This window comes from Polistes canadensis, unplaced genomic scaffold (genome assembly GCF_001313835.1).
Source record: "Polistes canadensis isolate GaletaPanama2010 unplaced genomic scaffold, ASM131383v1 scaffold_25, whole genome shotgun sequence".
NCBI lineage: Eukaryota > Metazoa > Arthropoda > Insecta > Hymenoptera > Vespidae > Polistes > Polistes canadensis.
The window spans coordinates 918,218-939,178 of NW_014569572.1; the positions used below are offsets into that span (position 1 = coordinate 918,218).

The 20,961-nt window shown below is 30.9% G+C and overlaps 1 protein-coding gene across 10 annotated transcripts in view; it reads left to right on the forward strand.

Annotated features, from left to right (window-relative positions):
• Positions 1–20,961, forward strand: part of LOC106783793 (glutamate receptor ionotropic, kainate 2) — a 90,212-nt gene that overhangs the window by 56,388 nt on the left and 12,863 nt on the right. For 9 of the 10 annotated variants that reach the window (XM_014742647.1, XM_014742652.1, XM_014742649.1 and 6 more), the window contains 8 exons: positions 940–1,115; positions 3,417–3,470; positions 6,166–6,330; positions 6,930–7,082; positions 12,546–12,749; positions 13,422–13,625; positions 15,440–15,544; positions 17,555–17,812. In XM_014742647.1, coding sequence (XP_014598133.1) covers positions 940–1,115; positions 3,417–3,470; positions 6,166–6,330; positions 6,930–7,082; positions 12,546–12,749; positions 13,422–13,625; positions 15,440–15,544; positions 17,555–17,812 — 1,319 coding nt within the window. Of the gene's footprint in view, positions 1–939; positions 1,116–3,416; positions 3,471–6,165; positions 6,331–6,929; positions 7,087–12,545; positions 12,750–13,421; positions 13,626–15,439; positions 15,545–17,554; positions 17,813–20,961 lie in introns of all 10 variants that reach the window. The other variant, XM_014742651.1, reaches the window with a different exon arrangement.

The following is a 20,961-nucleotide window of genomic DNA, read 5'->3' on the forward strand; positions in this document are numbered from 1 at the left end:
TAGTGACTTCGAAATAAAATGAAAATTTACAAACAAGGAATATTTTTTATTTCTTTCTTTTTTTCTTTTTCAAGGAACCTGATTTTATCGACATTTCCGTCTTCTTCTTCTTCTTCTTCTTCTTCTTTTATTTTCTTTTTCATTTATAGATGTAATATTATATATAGATATATATATATGAAGTACTTCTCGTTTAAAAGATAAACGGGAAAAGTTGAAGACAGTACATAGAAGTAAAACAAGATTATCGTGTTGAAAAGGGAACTGTGACGATCGAAAAGTATACTAGATCGAATTAGATGAAGGGACCGACGACAAACTATTTTTCCTTAACCCCTCGGTCACCCTTGTCACCACCACCACCGTTCTAACAAATTTTTTCGAACAAGGTGGAAGCTGTTATAAAGAGACTACAGATTGCCACTTCGTCGAGTTCTTTTCGTATGGTATGGTACCAAAGCCTCCATTGTTTTCTAACAAATTGAATTATCCTTCTTTCCTTCTTCACCTTTTGTTCCTTCTCCCTGCGGACATACCATGAACGACAGAAGCGCATTAAAGCGCATAACACGACCAAACGTTTTTAACTTTTCCCGCTCGAAGGAAGACTTCTCTCTTTTCGAAATCCTGTTTTTCTCGATGTATACACACAAACACACACACGTGCACGCGTGTACACATACTATAATCCAAAAACGGAGATGAACTAAAAGAAAGAACTTTATTATAGTCTTTTATTATTTTTCTACGTGGTATAAATCGTAAAACTTATATAAGAGTCAGACAATTTATAAAATAATTAATAATTTACTCGTAATTTTAAGATTACAAATATTTTATACGATTGTGATAATTTATTGAATTAATTATCTCTCTTTAGATTTTTTTTCGAATGATAAATTCGATTTAATTACGTTTCGTGCCTGCTTTGGTTGTTAGGTTTATTCAAACTACAGGATCTTGTCAAATCACCGCCATCAACGAGAACAGAAATGTATATACGTCAAGCAGGTCCTGGATCTTACAGACAAGTTTTACAAGAGGTCAGACACAAGGAAATTTTCAAATTAATCGTCGACACCGATCCAGCGCACATGCAACAATTTTTTCGTGCCGTAAGTATCTTGACTTTTTCGATCACATAAATTAAAGTATTAAAGTATGATTTTTAAAAGTTTTCATATGTAACTATGTATTTTAAAAAACGCGCGTTAAACATTTGATTATTTTTTTTTTCTCTAGAATTCACGATAACCATAAAAAAAAAGAAAATGAAATGTCTCGAATAAGGTAGAAAAATAAGTTTTGAGGAAAAACAATTCGTAATAAATATATATGTATAATTGAAAAAACTTTTGTGAATAAATTTTTCATATATTCTTATATATTCGCGAGAAATCAACTTTCTGTCTTGACTTTTTGTTTTTCTAACGATATAGAGCTCGTAGATAGTAATAATTTTTCTCTGTCCGTTGGAAGGAAATTGCAAACGTTGGTAGAACGATATTTCGAGAGAGAAAAGCATTCGAGACTTGGCTCTGTTGATCTACCGATCGATTCTTCAGAAAATCGAACTATTCTGAAGGAAGGTTCGTCGAAGCGTGTCCTTGGCACGTTCAGGAACAAAGTTCAATCGATATAACGACAATATAAAAGTTTAGATAAGATCGTAGGAAAAAGAGAAAGGACTATGAAAAGGATGTGACTTTATTTCTTTTCAATTATAACATAACATAAGCAAATTTTTGTTAAATTAATTCGAAGAAAAAAATTCGATGAATATAATAATACTTTCAATAATAATTATTTCGATATTAAATATTATCATGCATTTATATCGTGTATACGTATAAAATTGTCACAAGAGAATTAAAATAAAATAATAATAATAATAATAATAATATATTTTATTCTCTAATGTGTATAAGAAAGATAGAAAAGAATTCAAAGAAAACGTGAAAAAATTTCTTTATAAATAATATTATTTCGGAATATAAAGCAATAACTTTATAAGAATAAGGATGGGTTAAAATTGTGAAAAGTTGAAATTTTCGAACCTACTCATACGCCTGTGAAAAATAAGGTATAGCAAAATTCGAACGAGAATTCGCGTTTTCATGGCTGTCAGGTAATCTGTCTATCTGTTTGTTCTTCAACATAGGATACGCGTATTTTATCTTATACCGATATCGAGTTACCTCGATAAACGATTGTCATCGATAAAGAGAAAAACAGTATTATAAATATATATTTTTTGATATAACTAACACAAAAAATGAATAAAAACAAAATATTATATATTATATAATACACTGGATTATACCAATAAAAATCAATGATACCCTTTTTAATCGACAAAAAATATAAGTAAAGAATCTAAAAATCAGCACGGATTTCTTCGGTTCTTTGATATTTTATAAATATTTGATATGCACGAGGAAAAATTGTTAACATCGGGAGTGCTTACGTTCGTATTTGGTACAAAAGGTTTGTAAAAAGAAATAAAAAGAGAAAAAGAAAGGAAAGGGTGGGGGGTAAATGACAAATACCCTACCGTCCATTTCGAGCGTTCATTCGACGAAGTGCCGTTCGTTGGTTGTGAAAGCAACCAGCTCGTAAAATTAAATCATGCGAATTGTCAGTGGTAACGAAACAAACGTCGAAAACAATTCATGCGAATTGGGCCAACTTCGTGACAACGTGTTTCGTGTCTCGTATTATACGTATGTGTGTATATATATATATATATATATACATTTATGTATACTATACAATAATGCATAGGTAAAAAAGAACAAAAACGGTTGATAGGAAGGGGAAAAAAGGGGAACAGGGATTTTCCCCAAATTTTCAACTCTTTCTCCAATCGCCAGATTGCGTACGATAAAACGCAAAAGATTTTGCATAATCCAACGAACCATCGACGCGTCATTGTACGCATGTATATGTGTACGCTCGAATGATTTTCTCTCTCTCTCTCTCTCTTGTCATAGTTATTCGAATTGTTGCACAGTTGAAAAAAAATCTATCGACGTGCTTTGAAAAATTGTTCCATTTTTATCGATGCTTACCCATACTCTCCCATATTACCTTTGTTCTTTCCAATATTTTCTTTCTTTCTTTTTTATCTCTTATAATCTCTCTCTCTCTCTCTCTCTCTCTCTCTCTCTCTCTCTTTTCTTTTTTAGTCAGCATGTATTTTTCGTCTTTTCCAAATCCCCCAAAAAGAAATAAAATGTTCTTACATTTCTAAAGATAAAAGCTTTCATCTGATAACTCAACTAAAGCCAGTAACGTGTATAGTCATAGTCATTCGAATGCAACGCGAGTACATGCACACGTCGATAGCAATTCGATCGCTTACGAAATCTGATCGTTTTTTTCATTTTATTTTTGGTTTTTCTTTTTTGTTGCAGATATTGCAGCTACAAATGAATGACTACAGATACCACTACATGTTCACCACATTCGTAAGTATACTTTTCCACGAAATACTTTGATCCAATTTCGAAAAAAAAAACAAATTCAAAGACACAAATATTTGAATAACCAACAAAAATCTTCAACTATTACTATTATTATTATTATTATATAAAATAATTATGCATCTGTTATTTTTCGAAATAATCTTCATTAATTATTCATCAATATCAAGGCATCGAATTATTAAATAAATTATAAAAATTATATGATACAGTAAAATTTCCAAACTTTTTCGATTCTTGGCACCCTTGTTGAATCTAAATTTTTCTAGCGTTCTATGTTAAATACTAACAAGTGCATTTTCCGAAAGTGTCAATAATTTTTTTTAATGCTTGAATAAAAATAAATAAAAAGCATTTTTGATCATAGAAAAATAAGTATAATTGAACAAATTTAACTAATTTTAATTATTAGTAGGATAAAAAATTAACCCGTTGTTCGCAATATACATTTTCTCAAATAGTTGAATTAAATTAGAGACAATCACCCTCGTTTCCATCTCCGCATTAATTTTCCCGCAATACTTACTTAGATTTTGTCGCAACAACTGTCGAAAACTAAACTTCGTACAAATGAGAAGTCGCAAATGGCGAATTAAAATAATGAGAAATATTGTGCAATAATTTGCACACATTTTAGGAATAATATATACATAAAACATATAATATAAAATATATATATATATATATTAAAATTATATATATAAATAATAAAATGTTCATTTATCTCTCATCAAAGGTCCAATTAATTAATAAATTATTTCTCGAAAATTGGATCTTCAATCGTTGCGGAAGCTAATAATTCGACTAACGGCTAAAATTCAAATCAAATTACATATCGAAAATTCTTTGTCAAATGAAGTTTATAGAATCTAGTATTACAGCAATGAAAGTAGTACATATCTGCTGTACAACGAGCAAGCAATGACGCAAATAATGAAGTGCAAACACGTGAAAAGCATCGGGTCCCCTCGTCGTCGATGAAAATTAATGAAATTCATGTGGTCGCATTGAATGGGAATAGAAGAACATCGGGTAGGAGAACGACGATTCAAATATAGATAAAATTTATTTACCAAAGTTCATCGATTATCGATACGAGTCTATTCCCAATCGTGATCCTCGGTGAAGCAGTTTCGTAATATCGATAAAACGTTACTAATGCATTTCTTTAGCAAATAGGAGAAACTCGTTATTTGACGATATCGAATTCCTTTTCATTGAAAAACCAGTTTATAGAATAAAATTATCATTATTTAAAATCATAAAATTTATCTCTTTCTCTCTCACACACACTCTCTCCGTCGTCTCTCTTACTCTTTCTGTTAAAGATGTCACAAAGGATTATTTTTATTGTTAACGATATAAATAATGAGGTTTCAAGTAAAAAACAAAGTCAGAGTTTTGAAATCCGGCACGCGGGGATAATAAGTCGTCCATTTTACTTTTTGTTGTTACTTTTTTTCCCAACTCGGTCCGACGAAGATCGAATAGTTCGTTTCTACTCATGACTGTCTTGGAATATATCAAAAGAAAAATGAGTTTCTTAACGGGGGGAAGAGACAGACAGACAGACAGCGAGTAGCATACGCGTGCAATGTACAAAATCGCAACAGAACTCGCGATCCCCGGTTATAGAATCGTTATCGTTATAATTCGAAATAAAAGGGGCCAGTAAGATAAAGGAATGACGAAAGGGAAGAGGATGAAAAGGAAAAGGAAAAAACGGAATCAAGGAGAAAAAAAAAAGAAAGAAAGAAAAGAAAAGAAAAGGGTGAAAGAAGTTGCTGCTTCTCCTCCTCCTTCTTCTCCTCCTTCTTTCGAAACGAATTCCTCCTCGAGAATCGTCGGCGTTCTTCTGAAGAGAACTGCATTATTTACTTTAACGATCTCCCGTCGCGAGTAATGCGTCGCGACGCGTCTGGCTTACGTCCCCGTGTAATTATAAATCACCTGACTCTTTTTCTCTCTGTCTATTTCTCTTTTGATTTCTATTTCTCTCTTTCCTTACCGCGAAAACTAAAGAAAAAGAAAAATAAGAAGAAGAAGAGTCGACAGTTGACTGGTTGAAATCGTTGAACCATACAACTGGTGATTACGGTGTCATTCACCGAACCTCACTGTTTTCCTTTTTCTTTTTCTTTTTTTTCCTATTTTTATATTTTTTTTTTTGTGTCCTCTCCCCCTATTTTCCAACCCGTTTTTTCTCGTTTCGAACGTCCAACTGATTGGACACATTGCCACTGGTCGACTTCCGATAGTCAGCGGGAATAGTAGTCCGAGGCAGCTTAAAAAAAATAAAATTCAAATAGAATTTGAAATAACATTCGGAAAACGTAATAATGTATATATATATATCGTAACAATTTTCAATAAAATCATTCTAAAACAATTGAATGAACAAATGATTGGGATTCATTGTTATGTTTAACTACCCACTCCCCTTCCCCCGGCCGTTCGAATTTGTTATTCGATTGTAAGTTTTAAATTTGAAAATCATTTGATAAGAAGAGAATTTTTCTCAACGAGACATCATGAATAGGGTTGAAATAGTTTGCAATTCGAGTTATGTAAATGTGTCGTCGTCGTCTTCGTCGTCGTATATTTTTACATTGTTTCACTCGAATAAGATATTATTTTACGATCGTTCACGATCAACCAACCACCTGTCCCTTGTCTCCAGGATATCGAAACGTTTGATTTGGAAGATTTCAAGTATAACAGCGTCAACATGACGGCCTTCCGCTTGGTTGATCTCGAAGAAGCCAAGGTTGCTGAGACGCTTCGACAGATGGAACGTTTCCAACCGATTGGCCATGCAATTCTAAATAAAACCGGTGTTATCCAGGTTGGTAAAAACTTCGAACCAAAAAATGAAACTGCAAATTTTCTTTAAGTCCTAATATTATTAACTCTATAAATTAACGTTGTGCGCGAATAAATTCTTAGATTTAATCAAATTAAAACAAAACAAAAATTACATTTAGATCTCAAGAATTATTAATGATAGATTGGTTTTTTAATGTAATAAAAGAAGAAGAAAAAAAAATAAAGTTTCATGAAATAGTTGAGAATTGGTATTTCCTTTTATACAATTCGAATAATGAAATTTGAAGCGTTCCTTAACTCGATCTCATCCGTAAGTTCTTGCTAACGTAAATTGAGAGGTATATTTCCCGGATGTTACAACTTTTCGAATTATTCTTTCTATTTTACATCCTATCAAAATTGAACTCTCGAATAAAACGAACAACCTTTTCCTTATATTTGACGTCATAATCGTTTCCTTTAGTTATTATTTTAAAAGAGTCGTTATTTTGTGTTCCCAATAGAAAAATTAACCGAAGAAAGAATCCCTTTTGCGAAATATCAAATCTTTTTATATTATATAATATATTATATTTATCTATATGTTATTGTATCACGAATGGTTTAAATATGTTTCAGGCAGAACCAGCTTTGGTGTACGACAGCGTACAAGTTTTTGCCCATGGATTGGCAGCACTGGATAGAAGCCACGATTTAAGACCCGCTAATTTATCTTGCGAAAAGGAAGAACCATGGGACGACGGTCTTTCCCTTTACAACTACATCAATTCCGTACGTACGTTGGTTATCGATTTTTCTTAGGGATCCGATTCATTCGTGAATTCGCAAATAAGTTCAAATCTAATCAAAATTTTCCATAACTTTAGTGCCTATCTACAAAGTCCATCGACGCGAGGAAATATAACTGTTGTTATGCAACGTAGAAACGAACGAACAACCTTAGTGCACTTCTGAGTAGTAACAAGTTTCTCCTTAGATATTCGAGATGAATATTCGTTGGATCGAGACCAATGCGGAATAATAAGAACCGTAACTAGTCTAAAGCTTCCTTCCTTCGAGTATTCTTCATTACGAATACATTAGAAATTCTTAATCTAATAGGATTAATACATCGAAGAGAAATTTTAATAATCCCCTTATATTCGAAGATATTTTTTATGATCTTATTCGAAATACATGTTCATTCGTAATTAAACACGTTGACAAAACTTTACACGAAATATCGCGAAAATTCCGATCATTGGTCTAACGTAAGATCACCTCTCTCCTCCTCCCTCCTCCACCCCTCCAAAAAAAAACTAATAAATCTTCGACAAAATTTCGTATACATCAGTGTTATTACAATAATACGAGAATTTTCTATGTTATTATTTCGTAAGAAAAATCGTAGCTCGTTAAAGAGAAAATCTTTGGATTGAAGACGAGAAAGATAGGAGAGAGAGAGAGAAAAAAAAGTAAGAGAAGGGAAACAAAACGCGAGAAATTGAAACGGTCCGAAAAAAAAAAAACAGAAAAAGAAAGGAATAAGAAAAAGATAAGAAAAAAAAAAATAAGGGAAAAGGTAACGAGCCACGAGGGGAACCGTTCGAGACGAGAAACGATTACTCGGGATATTCGAAAAAAAAAAAGAAAGAAAAAAAGAAGGAGGGAAAAGAAGTTTCCGGTGTTGGAAATATTATGCGTCTCTGACAGGGGGGTGGTTGACCAATTTCTTTTCTATCGATTATCGAACGAATTTAATTGGGTCAAACGAGGTTTCCTCGAGTTCTCGTCATTTCTTTATTAAAATTGCGGGCAAATTTAGGCGTCGTTGTAACAAACTCTCTCTCTCTCTCTCTTTCTCTTTCTCTTCTCGTGAAGTCATCCGAATTCTAACTGACTTGTAGACCAACTCTAACTCTTGGAGAGAGATTCGGGAAGATCTCACTAAAGTTCGTAGACTGGATTATGTCTGGCGCCTCGACGATTCTCCTTCTCTCCCTTTCCCATCTCTATCTCTATCATTCTCTCTTTCTCTTTCTTTATTTATCTCTCTATCTATTTCTAAAGAAAATACCAAAACTAATAGAGAGAGAGAGAGTTAGAGTTAGAGAGTTAGATAATCTGTGAGACAGATAAACGCGTCGATTATACTTACATACATAATCGTGAAGAAAATCGATAGAAAATCCTCAACAAGAAAATCCTCTTTCTGTTAAATGAGTTTAAACGATGTTCCTTATCCGATCGTTTTCCTTGAAAATAAATGTGACAATATTTCTTCTTAACTGCATATAACTTTTTAGGTTATATGTAACACGCGGAATATAACCGAGTACCTCGATACAGATATGGGAATATTATTTTACTCGCGAAAAATATGAATTGAGTATTATTAATAAAATAACAAACTTATTCAAAGAAGAAATTTAAATTCGATATGTCAGGATATATGTAGTTATTGAACAATTACGATGAATAAAACGTACGAGTAAAAATATTGAAACGTATTCGGAAAGAATGACGCATATTTTTGTTTCTTTTTTCCTTTTAATGAGCATTTTTCTTCGCTTTTCTACAATTTCGAAACGGGGGAAACAACGAGGTATATCAAACGACAGGCAGTACGATGAGTGTTTCCAATTCGAACGCGTTGACGAATCGCTAAATGTAAATTTGCCGTATTTTCAATGAGAACGAACGAGTCTTCGCAGACCTTTGAATTCGTACATATTAAATAGACGTGGTTTAAACTAGAAAATGTTTTCAATCGTCTGTCCTATTTTACTTTTCACATTTATACTTTTGTTTAAATTTTTTTCCATTTTATTTGATTTTGTTTTATATTATTTCTTTTTTATAAATTTGTTTCAACATCAACCATTTTTAACTGGTCATGTAATGTAATATTAATTAAACATAAAAGAAATTAATTTACACAGAGAATGTAATATTTTCTTTTTTTTTTTTTTTTTTTTATCAAATTCGTACAAACGATAGTAATTTCCATAACTTTTTGAACCAATTTCATTTATTACGAAGTTTTAATCGCAAGTAAAGAAAAATGTTTTTGTTATATTCCTTTCTATTTAAAAAATATTTTGTCAAATGAATTAATAATATTTCCGAGAAAACGAGAAAGAACAGGGAGAAAAAGAAACTTTACACGTATGTAGGATTAACTTTTATTGTCCTATAGAATTTTCTCGGAAGAAGAGTTGAAAGATAAAAAAAAAAAAAAAACATGGGAAAAGTATGAAAAATAACAGCTTCCGTATGTGGGTGTAAGTTGGCACCATGTAATCCATCCCGTTAGTTCAATTTCAAGCTGTAATGTGAAGTTAATATACGTTCTTACCTTGTGTGTGTTCGTGCATGACATACGAAATAATGTCCCTGTGTGTTCGTAGGAGAAGCTAGAGAGCGTGCTTAGTTTCCTACGTGTTCTATCCTCCTGTATAACGTTTGGATAACATTGTGTTCCGCGTTTATGTACTTACGTAGACGTTAGGAGGGAGATGGTATACTCGAGATAGGTAGAAATAGGAATACAAGTTAACATAGGTTTCACTATACATTCGAGCTATTTGCTAAATACGCTGTTTAATTATTCATATGTCACTGATGCCTTTCCCCCTTAAGCTCAAAGTGAGAAAATTAGATTTAACAATATTCGTTGGAACAATCTTATCCTTTATATTTTATCTCTCGATTATTATTATTATCATTATCATTATTATTAATATTATTGTTCGATAAGAAAAAAGAAATAGAGAAAACACATTCTTTTTTTTTCATATTGAAACAGAACAAAATACAAACTGCATATATATACATATATATTTTAATTATCAACGTAACGATATTACCCATATATATATTGTATATTAATATATTTTTAATTAAAAGCTCGTTCTGCTATTTAAAAAAATAATCGAGGATGAAATTGTGTAGGAAAAAAATCAAATAAAGAATAGGTAATGAATTTTCTCTCTTGACGACCAACATTATCCGAAGCATGCGCGTTCGTTTAGAAAGTTTCGTAGGAAGGAACGAGATGGAAATTGAGTTGTCCGATCCTGACGTTCGCAGACCAGGAAGCGCATCAAAGCGCATCCTGAATCGGCCGAGCACACCGTGTCGGATGCACGTCTTGAGAAACTTACAAGACGGAACGATCGGTGCTTCCTGCAAATTATTCCGTCGACTCATCCCTATCTTTCTCCCTCCCCCACCCCCCTCTCCTCCTCCGTCCTCCTTCTCGTCCCTTCATTCTTTTCTACCTTCTTCCTTTTGTACGGCTTTTTACAAGTTTTTTTTCCTTCCTTTTTTTTGTTTCTTTTCATTCGGTAGATACGGTACGAAGAAAATTGGCCACGTGCTCGAGGATAAGTTCAGAAAAAGTCGAGCGAATAATCGCGAAGCTTCTTCGAGAACAAAAAAAAGAAAAAAACAGAAAAAAATGGTAAAAGAATCACCGAGAGAAAAAGGACTTTTCTATATTCCTTAAGAGAACGTAAAACGCGAATAACCACCACCACCATCACCATCACGACCACCATCACCTCATACACCCTTACGATTCTTTCTTTCTTTCTTTCTTTCTTTCTTTCTTTCTGTCCAATTTTGTGGAAAATCGATCCTCATTGCACTTCCACACTCTTCGAAAGATCTTGATATTTTCTTTTTTTCTTTTTTTACTTCGCCTCCTATTATATTCCTCTTTCTTTTATTTATATTGTTTTAGTTTATATTTAAAGTACATTAGGACATTTTAGGCCCCCCTATCCAGTTGCACTTTCATGTGCAGTTGCAGTTGCATGTGCAGTTGCAGTTGCATGTGCAGTTGCAGTTGCATGTGCAGTTGCATGTGCATGTGCAGTTGCAGTTGCAGTTCCATGTGCATGTGCATGTGCATGTGGCCTCAGCCCCCCTTTCCTGACACACCCCCACCCCTATCCAAGCCCCTTATCCATTCCCAGCCCCCACAATTTAACTCACAACACGATTTAAGACAGTATAGAAAACCTACGGCAGTAAAAAACTAATATGTGCAACTTATAGCTCACTAATATCTCATTGTTAATCCATAATTTTTTGCTCTAATTACTAATTATTTCACAAGTTATTGATAATTAAAAAATTACATTTGAACACTAAAAATGAATTCTATATAATATTGAAATAACAAGCACTATCTAACGGTTCATTTTTGACAATATCTTGAAAGTTACATTGAATAAATTTAGTTTAAAATAATCTGGTGTAAAATAACTGATAAACTTATTATGTTGTAATTTTGACCTATTATTAGACAACTTTCATAATTATGAACACATATTTATCGTTTATATGAACATTTATTTCTAAAGTGAGTCGCGATTCAGAAAATTTATTAAAATATTTTCACTCTTTCGTAATAATTCAAGCAGCTTAATGAAGCTATTTTAAAAATTGTTCACAAATATAAGAACTCATTAAAGAACTCTTGGACATATTTTTTCCGCTATGAAGTTTTTCGGTTCGATATGACTCACACGATTTAAAGTAATTTACATTTAAAACGAAACTATGCTTAACATGCAATTTAAAAATAAATTGTCTGAAAGGATCTTCCTTTTAAATACGTCATATTCTGTTTAAATTATAAAAGGAATTTTAATTAAACATTAAAAAAAACCTTTTTCCTTTTCCTATTTCCGACAAGTTAATAAAAGGCAATCGATGCCAATTAAAGATTAGTTCCACGAATAAACGATTTCTCATTGGTAAAGTTTTACAACCGATAAGGATTTCGAATGACGAATATTACATATGTACGAGAAAGAAAGGGAGTATGAAAGAGAAAGAGAGAGGGAGAGAGGGTGGGATAGAATTCGACCAGATATCGATGGTTGGGTGCGATAGGGGGATGGGGTACCAGATAGCATCCATAAATTAGACGTATCGCGAACAGACTTTCTCGTTCGTAGGCCACGGGTGCTAATTAACACGAATCGTACGATAAGTTAAAAAACAAAAACGTTTACATTGTTGAATAATATATCATTTGTTGTTGTTCTCATTAGATTACTCTGAGAAAGAATTTGATATCGTCGGTGATACGTTCGGTTTAAATTTTCATTGGAAATTTTTTAAAACAAACTACTTTCCCTCCCCCTCCCCACCGACCCAACTCGCGTCAATTAGAAAAATAATATTATTGATAATGAATCGGGATCGAACGTAATCGAGCTCCAGAAATTTCTGCTGCAGGCAGGCTTACATGGGTTAACCGGACGTATAGAGTTCAACGAAGGCAAGAGAAATAATTTCAAATTGGATCTACTAAAGTTGAAGAAGGAAGATCTTGTGAAAGTAGGAGAATGGAAGCCTGGAAGTGGCGTTAATATCACGGATGTGGGTGCCTTTTATGAAACGACGGCGACGAATATCACCCTGGTCGTAATGACAAGAGAAGTAAATCATATTACAATTGAATTAAATATTATTCATCTTAGGATATGAATAAAGTACTAATACCTGATTATTTGCAAGAAATTAATCAAAAATCAAATATTATATTACGAAATGAAATATTATTTCTAGAAATGTTCAATGATATTATATTCGAACCCGTAATTAATGAATTTCCATCGAATCATTTCCATTTTCGAAAATATCATTTCCACTATAAATATATCTTGATTGCTTCATCAAGTTTATTGTTTATTACCGAATTTATTATATATATCGCGAATCGTTAACATTATATTTGTTTTCATGATTGTATATACTATATAAATATAAAAAAACACAAACTTATGATACATGTTTTATTACATTCGCGATAGCAATGTTTCATTTTAAAAGCTTTATAAATGAATTGCATCCATTATTCAAGATAAACACGACATGTACAGATAAATTGGAGATTTACAGAATGAATAATGTAAAGGTCATACATTCGAACTGCGCTTTAATTATAAGACAATGAACGAAAAAATATGTTTAATATTTTCATATATCATAATTTCTTATTTATCGTTATAAATTTTTACTCCTAATTCATACTTATTGTATACTTAGAAGAAACATTTTGATATGTAGTCATTATTTCTAACGAGATTTATATTTTTTTTTTTTTCATAGGAAAGACCATACGTAATGGTAAAAGAGGATAAAAATTTAACTGGAAATGCAAGATTCGAAGGTTTTTGTATCGATTTACTCAAATGGATTGCCGGTCAAGTTGGTTTTCAGTATGTTATTCGTCTAGTACCTGACCATATGTATGGAGTTTATAATCCTGAAACCAAAGAGTGGAATGGCATTGTACGCGAACTTATGGAAAAGGTAAGCCACATATCGAATTTGATGTTATTATAAATATCTATATTAACGAATATAATGTCTAATGAATTATTCTATCGTATTCCATAATATGAAATATTATAATTTATATGAAGTAATAAAAGATAATATATACATATATAGGAAAAGCGAAATATAATAAAGTTATGTATAATAAAAAAGAAGGTGGTAGAAAAAGTAATATCGAAAATCGGTAAAGTCATGTTCATGAAGAAGGCGAAGGTTAATTTTATATGTAAAACAGTCCCCGACTACCAACGCAATAAATCTGCCCTCCGAAAGAAAATTCATTATGCATACTGCCACACAACGATCATCTAATTTAATGTCTCCCTTTAAAAAAAAAAAAAAAAAAAAAAAGTAAAAAGTAAAAAATAGAAAAAAAAAACCTACGTATCTCCAATATTCCGATTCGCAGAGATCGGCTGACAGATGTTACACGCGCTATTTGAATTGTAAAAATACCGACTTACTGAAATTAAAATCCGATACGTATTTACCCACGTGGATACATATATTTTTCTTGTTCTTTTTTTGTTTCAAAATATTACTTTTCTTTTTCCTCGAACTTTCAAACGAAAACGTTCTGTTTAAAACGCATTGAATATTTTACAAGATATTTGACGGATTATATTCTTATATACATATGCGTGTATCTATTATGCATATTTATTTGTCAACTTATTTGTGATCTTAACAAATAGATTTTTCGATTGAAAATATAAAGTTAAAATATATGTTATACGACGAGCAATATTTGACTATTTCGGTAACACTTTTAGGTCAACGTTTCTTTCAGAAGCATTAAAAAAGAGATATGGACAAAAAGCACTCCTTCGAAAGGCTTCAAATGAGCATACTTCGAACGTAGAGAAGAAAATTACAGTACTTCGCTGTTGCATTTCGATGTTATAAAGGCATAAAAGATGTTAGTGAAATACTTTAAAAGCACAAAGAGACTTTCCAAAGTCTCATTTATGCCGTTCTAAATATTTTATCGAATTTCAAGTGTTTGTGCAATAATTATCATAAAGTTCAAACGGTTAAATTATATAGATGTCACATTTTAATATTTTATTTTTAATAGCATCTTACTTAATTATTATCTTCAATTAAAATATAATTAATTTATACTCTCTAATAATAATAATTAAGAGCTTCTTGTTAAATTACTCAATTAATTGTTTAAATTAAACTAATTTTATATAAGAAGCTGTAAAGAGAAAAAGGAATAATTTCTCCACATCTTTCTTCGAAAAATAAAATGATTCAAAAATTCAACGAGAGAAGTCTCGTTTGACGAGGGATATTAAAAATTACTATGGAAATAAGTTCACCTATAAATCTTAAAGGATTCGCGTCTTTCGCGGTAATAATAGTGCCGACTAAGCAACTTTCTTAACCCCAAAGATCAGCGTTTTCTAAAAGATATAGAGGCATCTGACCTTCTTAAAAAAAGAACGGCACATTAACCTAGAAAGCACGTTTACTGTGAGTGCCAGAAAAAAAAAAAAAAAAAAAAGGGGAACGTTCTTTTATAAGTCATTCATATTTTTCCTTTCCTATTATAAATCATATATATATATATATCTGTTCGTTTATTAAATAAATATAAGTAACTTGAAACTACTCTTGAAAATCAAAAGTATACTTTACCGAGTCGTATCATCAAATGTTTTTCCTTATAATTACATTTTATTATTATTTCTCAAAAAGTAGATTCCTTCGAAAGTATTAAAGATAAATATTGAAATAAAAACTAAGATGTTATATCGTATTTCGTTTGTAATTTACAGAGAGCAGATCTCGCAGTAGCTTCTATGACGATCAATTATGCCAGAGAAAGCGTGATAGACTTCACGAAGCCTTTCATGAATCTTGGTATTGGAATCTTATTTAAGGTGAGGTAACTTTAATATTATTACTGTGTATTTTTTTTATTTTTGATTTCTTTTTTTTTTTTTTATACATCTTCTTCTTTTTCTTTCATTATACGATTCATCTAATTTAATCAAATTGAATTCGTATAAATTATTGATTTTATAGCATAGTACTCTAACGAACGGAGAGATTATTGTTTTTGTTGAAATAATATAATAAGCTCAATGTTAATTAATAGAATAGCTTATTAAAATTGTATTAATAAAAATTACATTAAAATTAAATAATTTTCTGCATAGTCGGATTACATATTCATAAAGTTTATTACTTTGGAAATTAGTTATTTATACGTTGTTATATTTCCTATTACAAGTCATGTTACCATCAAAATTACCATTATTAACCCGAAGTTAATGAAATAAACTCATACATATTTTAATGTACATATTTATATAATATATAACCAATTGATAAATAATAATGGAATATTTGTGGGTCTCCTCAATTTGGTCATGAAATAAACAAATATTATTATATAATATGACTACAAAGATTTACTAATATAGAAAAAACAATTTTCTATTTTATTTTTTAAAATAGATCTTTATCATATATGAATAAAATTTTAATCACAAGCTTTTCCAATTCCGATATGACAAAATAATATTGTCTATATGCAGAACAGAGCTTTTAAAATTGTTTAAAATTTTATTTTAAATTTACTTTTAGTCATTATTTAACTTTTATATTTAAAATAAATCTCTTTAAATAATAAAGTTTAATATCCACAAATGAGAATAATTTTTCTAACCGTTCAATGATAAATGATATGACATATTACTTTATTTTTTTGTTAAATTCTATTAAGCAAATGATTAATTCATATATCGATCTATATAAAACTGGTAGTAATTTAATGGTGAAAATTTGAATATTTGCTATATAAAAAAATTAAAAAAATCCTTTTTTCTTTACATATCCCTATCTTACAGTATTCTAATCTTTATGTGTCAAAATATAATGATAATATTTAATATTTTTTTTAAATCATTTTTATATTATAAGAATATTTTCTGAGTAGATAAATAAAGAGAGGATTATTTCTCCTTGAAAATGGTCTTGGTTTCAATTCTCTATGACATTCCATTCGAAAGTTATATCCATTTTAATTTTTCATTCATAATTCTCAATAATCACTTGATACGCGTGGTAGTAGTAGCGCGCGTACGCATAGCGTAGTAGGGTAGTATAAACAACTGAATTCTAAGAATTTATGTAGGTCACTGTGTCAACGCCTATTTATGAAAGAAATTATATAGGTCAATGGGTTAACATAAATCATTTTTATTTAAATTGAAATATCTCTGAAAATAAAAATCATAGAGACTTCAAACAAAGACCATATTAAAGGATAAATTCTTATCCATTATACAATTATATCAGAAATTGTTTATTAACAATTTGTTATAAACAATTTGTTATAAATAATAGTCAAAAGTTATTTTTATCCCGTAAGTCGTATTGCTATCGAAATATTATATAGCTATAAATTTACTAATTTGTTATAAACAATTTTTTATAAACAATTTAATGTTAAAAAAAAAAAATAGTGAAAAAATATGTGTTAATAATTCCATCATCGCATTATTCATAATACTATCGTTGCACTCAATTATAAATTTCATAAATTATTATAATCAATTTGTGTATGTGTATTATATAAACAATTTATCAGAAATTTTTCGAAAGAAATAATTCTAACAAAACACTAACGCTTTATAATCTACAAATATTTAATATATAAAAACGAAACAAAAAATTTATATTATTAATAATTTTCATAAAAAATATTCTTATACAATAAATAAACATTACTACTCACTAAATAATTTGATTTATCGACAAAACAACGATCGACCAATAGAATACTGTAAACTAAGGATAATTTCGTCAACTAATCACCAATCTATGCAAATATTTCTATTTCGCGAGATTCTTTTTAATTAAAATCGTAGCATAACGTTATTTAGGTACCCTCCAGTCAGCCAACACGACTGTTCTCCTTCATGAATCCATTGGCTGTGGAGATTTGGTTGTACGTATTGGCTGCGTACATGCTAGTTAGCTTCACACTGTTCGTGATGGCAAGGTTCAGTCCTTATGAGTGGAACAATCCGCATCCCTGTTTAGCGGATAGCGACGTCGTCGAAAACCAGTTTAGCGTTAGCAACAGCTTCTGGTTTATCACCGGTACTTTCCTCAGGCAGGGCAGCGGACTCAACCCCAAGGTACACTAAACGAGGTGCTCCACCATTGCACTACTTCTCTAACTTTTGCCTAACCACTACCACCCCCATCCCCTACTCTGACCAACACACTCTCTTACCATTCTCCTTCAACTGCTAACTTACTTCCTTGGTTTCTCTCTCTCTATCTCTCTCTCTCTCTCTCTCTCTTTCTCTCTCTCTCTTTTTCTAGCCCTTTCTCTTTCTTTCCCTTTCTCTCAATCCATCACTGTTCAACGTATTTCCTAAGCACGTCCACTTTCCTTTGCTTTTACGGGTGTTTGGTCGGTAAATATTCTTCTTGCTCGCATATATAACTTTGCTTTTTTTAAACCCACCAAACATCTCTGAAAACTCTTCTCATATTTGCTAGGTACTGGAAAATTTTCAATCGTTTTTGAAACTATCCATAACCGTTAGAATTCTACTAAATGAACTCACGAAGGATATACTCGAATTATCTATGATCCAATTGTTCTAATGTTTTTTTTCTTCTTTTTTTTTTTTTTATATATTGTACAATATATGTACTTGCATTATATTTACGATAAGATCGAGCCTAGTTTTTATTGTAAATATATATGATTGGTAGTAATTGAAAAGAAAAAAAAATGAAACAAGACGACAATTATTAGATCACCCGTAACCAATAGCTTCTCTTACTTACGATTGGTACTCTTATGCAACGGTGCAATGATCTCAACTTCAATGTAAACGTGTCACTATAGAGTTACCGGGTTTCGCAACTTTTCAATCTATATCGACACACTATCGACTTCCTCGTAATCGTTTTTGTCCATTTACGTATACATACAGATAGAAATTTGTAATCGAAATATATATCTCGAAAATTTATCTTGAAAAATATACGACGTTCCTTGGATGTTATTTTTCAAAGTTGGACGGAAGATGAAATTGTAAAAAAAAAAAATATTATCGACTATTTTATATATATGTATTTACGTAACACAAAAACATATATAAATAAGTTGATAAAAAAGATGAAGAATTGAAGACATAAGCTGAGTTTGCATCGGCGAACATCCTAGTCGAGACGACCACGATCTACGTGAGCATCACGGGAAACGATAAATCGTGGCTGAGTTTGTCATTGCATCCTAGATGCACATTGCAGCTGAGCACCCGATGTTGAACCGTCGTATTTTTTTATTACCTACCTTTAACGTAGTACCTAAAATTTTGTTTTTCTTTCTTATTCTTCTGTTTGTTTGTTTTATTTTTTGTTTGTTTTTCTTTTATTATCATCATCCACGCGTTTTACGATATACCAAGTTAAAGAGAACAAATATTCTTATTCTAACTTTTATCGAGATTGTACAAACACGATAATAATCTCACTCGCGAATCGTTAATTCGATAAGTCATTTCGATTTCCATACTAATCGACTATTCAACGTGATACTTGCGTAGTACAATTTTATGTACGTGCCTGCCTGTGTATACATAGTTATTTTCCCATGTAACGTTAAATTGGATTTTCGATAAACGGAAAGTATAGGAGTATAACATATATGCGAATGTTGTACAAATGAAAATCATTCAAGAACGTTATTGTTGTATTTTCTGTATCGTTTTCCATACCACCCACAATTTTAACCATCATGAACGTAAACTGTGAGAACCAAAGTGAACTACGAAAAATTAAACTCGTTATTACACACAAGCGTATTATTTTTTGTAAAACGAGTTACGCTTATACCGCGTTTATACTATTTCAATCGAGTACAACCTTCATTTCAGTAGAGGTGCAAAAATATCCATTGCATAAATGATGATTAAATCGTAAAATGTGAGTGCATTGAATAGAAATCGCATACGATTCTTTAGGGACACGCGTATATTGAACACGCATTTGGTGCAACATATATTTACGTTGTTAATTTAATAATTTATTTACGTGTTAAATACATTGCTTATTTACAAGGTACTGCAAACGAGATCCTTTATTTGTTATTCATTTTAATTATAAAAATTCTTTATTATTTCTTTTTTTTATTATTTATTATTAATGAATATGATAAAATATATATAGAGAAAAGTGTTTTTCTTCTATTTCCTTTGCTAAAAAAAAACAAGAACGAAAAATAATTGTCGTCTTGTATAAGATAGAAATATATTTAATTTTTCTTTTAAACGTATGAATCGATTCTCTAAAAGGAAATTCGTTGAAAGTGCAACGAACGCATAAAGAGATATCGTATTATTACATTCTTGGAATATCACGAAGATATAAACTTCGAAATATAGACACGATTATACTATACCTTAAATTTGAAAAGCCTTTTGGCTTTCATGAATTTTCGATTTATTTTCCAAGTATATCGGTGTACCATAAAATAGAAAGACATCTAGAATGATATGAAACGAGAAGTCGAATGAACGGATCTCACAGTGTTTAAAATAGCTCTCTCAAATTTTAACGAATGATCTCAATGGTAAAAGAAGAGAAGAGAATAGAAGAGAAAAAAAGAGAAGAAAAGTAAAGAGAAAGAAAGGAAAAAGTTTAGCCTTTAATGGGAAAGGCGCGAATAGTCCAGGAGTTTCATTTTAATGCACCGTAGTTTCGATTTTATCGCTCGACGAGTTTGTTAAATTAAATCGAATCTATTGCCGAGGGGTCTATCCCTTTATCGAGCATTATTTAACAGTTAAAACAAGAGAAAAGTTTATCAGAAATTATCCTTCGACTTTTCCAAAGTGAACTGCTCATCCCTATCACAATTCGGGTTTATATTCCTAATAAAATTTCACAACCAGCTTTGTTGCAACGAAATTTTTTACTACGACTAATTCGTATTTAATTTGAAATTTCTTTCGGAAAAACATCGAATTTATGTAAACGAGTAAATTGGCGTTCCCATTTCTTATACACTTAACGATTGGATAAGTAATAGATTTACAAAAATGACACTTTTGTGTTAAATAATAAATAATTGACGATAATTAGAATAAAATTGCAACGAGAGAAAAATAGAAAAAAAAGATACAACAATTCATTCGTTAAGTGTTAAGATTTATAAATTATTACTTTCGGATGTGAAGTTTTTTTTTTGTTATAAAAAAAAAAAGAGAAAAAAACAAAGAATAAAATCGGGGTATATAAAAAATGACCGCAATCGTTATCGAAGATT